Source organism: Amphiura filiformis, chromosome 11, assembly GCF_039555335.1.
Source record: "Amphiura filiformis chromosome 11, Afil_fr2py, whole genome shotgun sequence".
NCBI lineage: Eukaryota > Metazoa > Echinodermata > Ophiuroidea > Amphilepidida > Amphiuridae > Amphiura > Amphiura filiformis.
In genome coordinates, this window is record NC_092638.1 from 6,175,239 (window position 1) to 6,181,375 (window position 6,137).

The following is a 6,137-nucleotide window of genomic DNA, read 5'->3' on the forward strand; positions in this document are numbered from 1 at the left end:
TGTGCATAAACCTCCTAGGAGTATACTCGCACAAATGGTGGCACGCTCTCACACATAACAGGCATGAGACTCAAAGGCATAAAAAGATACTATATACAGGTTAAAAACAGGCTGGAAGGTACTGGCTTAGCTGAAGACGACGTCCTTGACCCTGGTCTTGAAGACGTCGACAGATGGTGAATCAACTACTTGCTGAGATAAGGCGTTCCAAAGACGGATGGTGTCTGGGAAGAACGTCCCCTTCAGTAAAGTTGTACGAGTGTATGGTATGGTGAATCTCTTGTTGTTCCCTCTGGTTGGTGTTTTGACAGGTATGAGCTGAGTGTCTGGAATGTCAATGAGCTGGTTTGTGATGCGATACATCATGGTGACCTTGGTGGTGGCTCTGCGATGTTGTAGGGAGTCCCACTTTAACTTCTCCAGCATGGTGGTGACACTACTTTCTCTGGAGTAGTCACCCATGACATACCGGGCAGCACTGCGCTGGATGGATTCGACCTTGGCTGAATTCCTCTGTGTGTGGGGGTCCCAAACGCAAGTGGCATACTCTGCTGTGGGACGAACAATAGTGTTGTAGCAGGTGGTCTATTGTTTGCAAAAGCGCAATCCCCGTAGGCCCCTATGCATTTGGCAGTATGGGATTACCCCCCCCTTGCCGGAGGCAATAGGCATGTCCATTGTCATTGATTCTTAGTCAGTGGGAGTGGTCTAGTTCGTTGACACATTTCTGATTGGACAATCGCATGATTTCGGGTGCCATCTATTAGGCCGTAGACGACCCCACGTCATCAAGAGTCTTGATAATGCGTAACACGCGTGTAGAGGTGCGCGTATGTATCGCGCTGGATGCGTAGACTAGTGCGGAATACGCGAACGCGCTAGCAATACGCGCAACATAATACGTGAAGTTGTAAACAAGTTTCGTTCATTTTATAATGAGGGGAGTTTTTATGACGGTAACTTAGTTTTGGAAAAAAAAAATTGTTTACAGTTGTTAAAATAATATTTAACTGACTAAGAATGAGAATAAACGATAGGAATTTTTATTTTGCCTATCCTCTACCTATGATAGACGACAGGCAGGTCTAATATTTTTATCGTAGTGTGCGCCGGCATCCACTACTCAAAATATTGGACCTGCCTGTCGTCTATCACACGGTAGAGGATAGGCAAAATAAAAATTCCTATCGTTTATTCTCTAAATAATGATCAATAGACCTTCAACAATATTTGGTTGATCATTTATAATAATCATTTTTGTGAGCCCCGGGTTTCAGTAAATCTAATATAGGCCCATATCTTCCATATAAATATGTTTTCACAGCACTTCTTGCATGCCCGGGCTGTAGTGCAAAGCGATATCCCGATTCCCGTTCGTACATCCCGTTTTAATATTATATGCCCAATTTGACGAGTTTGCCGGACTGACGTTCTAATCGGAAACGCTTCAACTTGAGAGTTAGTCTCCTTCACAATCGGTTTATGCTGTGGTTTACGTCGTTCTAAACACACGTCGTTCGTCCTTACAATATGCAGTCTGGACTCGAAACTAAGAGAGTAATTGGTGCATACCATGGAGCTTTTAATAAATGGACCGCACGCAATACAATCGGAGTTTGTTTTCATTAGCAACGGGAGACAAAATAGGGAAATTACACATTGGCACTTTTTTCAGGATTCATGTTATTTTATATGAAGGGTATGTATGTCTTCTTGTCAAAAAAAAAAAAAATTCCCTATGTCAAGGTCATGACCCAAGAGCATGTACCCTTAAGAGTGAATTTTAACTCTTTCAAGGAGTTAAATGAAGGACAACTCGTTAAAAACGTGTTGTCCTTCATTTAACTCCTTGAACGAGTTGAAATTTAGAGTGGTTTTCACTCTTTTTTGAGTGGTTTTAAAGTTTAAAAAACACATTTCACTCATTTTTGAGTGGTTTTATAAGTGAATCACTTTTGGGGAGTGAGTTTTTCACTCTTTTACATTAAGAGAGTATATCTTCAGTAGATAGCAAGGTGTCTGTATAAGATATCTTCAGTAGATAACAATGTGCCTGCATAATAACTTAAGCTATCTCTAGTAATAGCAAGGTGCGTGTATAAGCTCTCTTCAGTAGATAGCAAGGTGTCTGTATAAGCTATCTTCATTAGATAGCAAGGTGTCTGTATACGATATCTTCAGTAAATAGCATGGTGCATGTATAAACTGTATCCAGTAGATAGCAAGGCGCCTGTAATTTCTAAGTGACAGAGGGACAGGTCTCTAATCACACAAAAATTACTCGAAAAGTAAGGTTAAATTCTGATATAAAATTGGATGGTTTGAACCCAATGCACAAATTTATTGGTCGAGCTATGAGTTTTAAAATATTGGACGAGACGAAGTCGAGTCCAATATTTTAAAACTCATAGCGAGACCAATAAATTTTGTATTGGGTGAAAAAACCATCCAATTTTATCATTATTATGTTTTCAGAATCTTTTAGAAATAATAGAAAATAAATTAAGAATTCACTTACCAAGTTGATTTCCAGTGTTTTCCTTATTCCATAGTATCAAAATAGTTCAAAATTCATGTTCCAAGTTCAAAAGTTCCAAGTTCAAAAGTTCAAAATTCAAGTTCAAAGTTCAAAATATTTAACAATTCATAACAGGTAACAGTCAAAGTTCAAAACACCAACAACTTTGTACAAGTATACAGCCATTTTTTATTTGCCGTAATTATAGTTGATTGTAACAGCGCAATTATTAAAATGCATGGGCTGTTGTGGAAACTGCCTACGAACAGTATGCGCCATTGTAGTACTCGTAGTAGAAGTACCGGTATTAACATGTTGTTCAGTGATTTCATATTCAGCTGGAGCACCACTTACATTAGAAACTTCTTTAAGATCCCATACAGCCATTGGTGCCGATGGCGACTGCGAGTGCGTTTGGCACACTGTAAGTTCTTCGTACTGAGAATTACTTAAGATGGGACTAAGAGGCGGCTGAGATACTGCTACTGGTGCTACATCTTGTGGCGTTTGAGGATGATTTCCAATTGAATTTGACAGAGCATCCGACAGCATTCGTTTTTTGCATCATTTGGGCGGCCAACATACGACCGTAGGCTACTTTCATTCTGGTGGCCTGTCACATTGCAGATATCTCTGGCATCGAATCCACTTTCATCAAGAACGGTAATACATGTCGATCGTAGACTATGATTTGTATAACGTCGTGAAAGATCGGCAGCTAGCGAAAGCTTCGACATAAATGAACCAAGGGTTTTCTCACCTACTGGGGCATTTTTGTACCAAGGTTTGTCACTATTTGATGGTGTAGATCTCAACGGTGCTTGGAACAGTGAATTGTTGTTAGGATTGAGCTTGGAAATATATTTCTCAAATGATGCAACAGGACACCCTTTTCCTCCAGTTCCATACATTCGCCCACCATCTACTCTTGATTTCATGCATTCACCGCGAATCTTCTTTGTCATTTCATCCTTGCTTTGGTATACATACCGTCTCCCGTTAGAATCGACAGCAATAGCAAAGTGGTCTTTCGATAATTTCCGCAGGTTTTCTCGGCCACGTCTACAGATGTAATACATCAACTCAAACCACACTTTATTTTGCAATCCTTCTGGAGTATCGTCATTCAAAACACCAGACTGGTATAATTTGGTCATGTCATTTTCATCAATGGGTACGTAGTGCTGTGTATCCCCAAGTCCTTCACGTTTGAGTTTAGCCTGATGAGCTGCAAATGCACGATTGGCTTGTGCATATACTGGCTCCGAAATCAGATTAATAACATGTCCTTCGTTCTTGAGATGGCGATTTATTGAAGCCCTGATGTTGATTAGCGATCCAGTTTTGTACTCTTTCCCATCCGCTCGACGTACTTCAACATAAAATTTCTCCAATCGTGCAGCGAGTTCTTCTCTGGTAAATTCCTCGAAGTTACTGTCAAATCCCTTCTCTGTCAGGTACGCTCTGAAAATTGCCACAGCTCCCAGTGTGCTTCTTTGAGTATTCAAACTATCTTTCGCTTTTAAAAGAGCCTCAAAATCATCTTCTTCAACAGACGCAAATCTTCCGGTGTTTTTCAACACAGCCGCCATGATGAACCGATCGTCTGCTTCCGGGTTGATGGTCTCAATTGACCTTTTCGGTAAATCCCATAACCCTTTGCGAGTACACCTGAGAACTCGTCATTTGACGTCACGCCGACTTGCAATGCGCACTAACGATGTTCGATAAGCGATGTGCGCATCGGCGCGGAGCGGCGTGACGCAGAATGACGAGTTCTTAGGTGTACTCGCAAAACTTATGGATTTACCGAAAAATCAATCGCTCAGTGGTCTCATTCAGTGCGTTTATGTTCGTTAGTCTCACATACGGTCGTTTCTAATTGCAATACGTTAAAATTGGCGGCGAAATCGGCTATTTCAAAAATCACGGGGGATTGGCATCCAGGTGGCGCTAAAATTGGATGCAAAATGGATCCAATATGCTATTTTTTTGACATTTTAAATTGTGTGGAGAGGTATAGGAAGCAAGATTCTGAAAACATAATAATGAGTAAAATTGTACTCAAAAACTAAAAAACGTGCGCTTTGTCCTTGATTATTCATTAGGTCTCTTGATTGATCGCTACCGGCGGTTTTATGTGTGTTCATCGCATAACAGTACTGTGTAGTACTTGCTTTGGGTCAATTTTACACTAATGAGAAATACTCGCTTTGGGTACTTTTTGAAAGTCTTTGTACGTGTGTGGTATTACAAGCGGTCCCCGGTGCACATGCGCAGAGGACATGAATGCGCTTGCCGATATCGTGAAGCCAATTTGTACTATATGTGAATGGACCTAAAATGAAATCTAAAATAATTTTCCAATGTCTCTGTTTCGTAGGCTTATGTCTCGTTTTTATGTCAATGTTATGTATGAATAACCACAAGAAAGTGAAGTACAGTGGGAAACGCAATGAGATGTTGACATGTAAGTAGAATCTTAATATATATTGTTCTTTTTGTGATGATATGTCTGAGACAATTGTTCATGTATTTTGTGACTGTGAAGTTGTTAAACCAGAGAAGATGAAAAATGGTTAAACCTATTTGGGACGAGCTTATTTATGTCATTGTTAATAAGCATGATATTGATGTTTCCTGTTCAAAATTTGATAATATGTTTGATTTTAAAATATCATATTTATATTTGCTAATTTTTTGGATTTAGGGCCCATGTTAAATTTAATAGGGAAACAGAATACTTTATTGCTAAGGGTAAAGACAAACTTTCTGCCCATTTCCGCAAATGGAGATTTGATTTGTAATTTTTGATGTATTTTGTTAAAGTATCGATGGCTGCATGATCTATTGGTTTGTTTTGTATTTTCAACATTTCTTAGTATAGGGAGTGTTCGTAAATACTTTGATATTTTTTTTCAAGTCGAAAATTTTTTAACCCCTCCTCTTCGTGAACATAAAACCATTTTTGACCCCCTCAAATGGACCTTAAACTTGTTGACCCCCCTCATATTAGGTTCAAAACTATTTGACCCCCCCTCATTTTAATGTACCATTCTACATCAAAGGACAGAGGAAATATATATTAATGATACGGTGCTAAAATTTGTATTGATTAATTGTACGTCCATGTCATATAAAATATTTGAAATTGTGGAAATGTTTTATCATTTTGTAAAGTAGCTCATAAATATGTTTTATGCAATCCGGGAACCCAGTATTTTTAAAAAACATCCATTTATGATTGGAATCAGTGACAATAGAAGCATTGAAATTTAGGGGGTCAGTGGACGAGTATAATTTGTTCTGGTTTTACTGGAATTTGGGGTCACAGTTGACAAAAAAATTGCAGTTGCAAATAAATTCACATACCAGTTTTGTTTTTTAGAGAGACTGTATTTGAGCATTTCATGTATTTGAGCTTCCAAAAAGGGCTTTATTGGGACGATGTGTGCACGTAGCGTGCAAAAATTTTGTATTTTACACTATTTTGGCCCATGATCGGGGTGAATTTGGGTGGAAAAGGGGCTCCTTGTCCATTTTCTTCCTTTGCCATCCAGATTTTATCTTTCATTTTTGACAGGGGAACTTTTTCTTTCATCTTTGTCATGTGGGCACT

The 6,137-nt window shown here is 39.1% G+C and overlaps 1 protein-coding gene across 1 annotated transcript; it reads right to left on the bottom strand.

Moving 5' to 3' along the window:
• Positions 1-3,009: 3,009 nt before the first annotated feature.
• LOC140164704 (uncharacterized protein KIAA1958 homolog) lies at positions 3,010-4,110 on the bottom strand. The gene has a single exon (XM_072188058.1). It carries the CDS (start codon positions 4,108-4,110, stop codon positions 3,010-3,012), a length of 1,101 nt encoding a protein of 366 aa, XP_072044159.1.
• Positions 4,111-6,137: the final 2,027 nt, after the last annotated feature.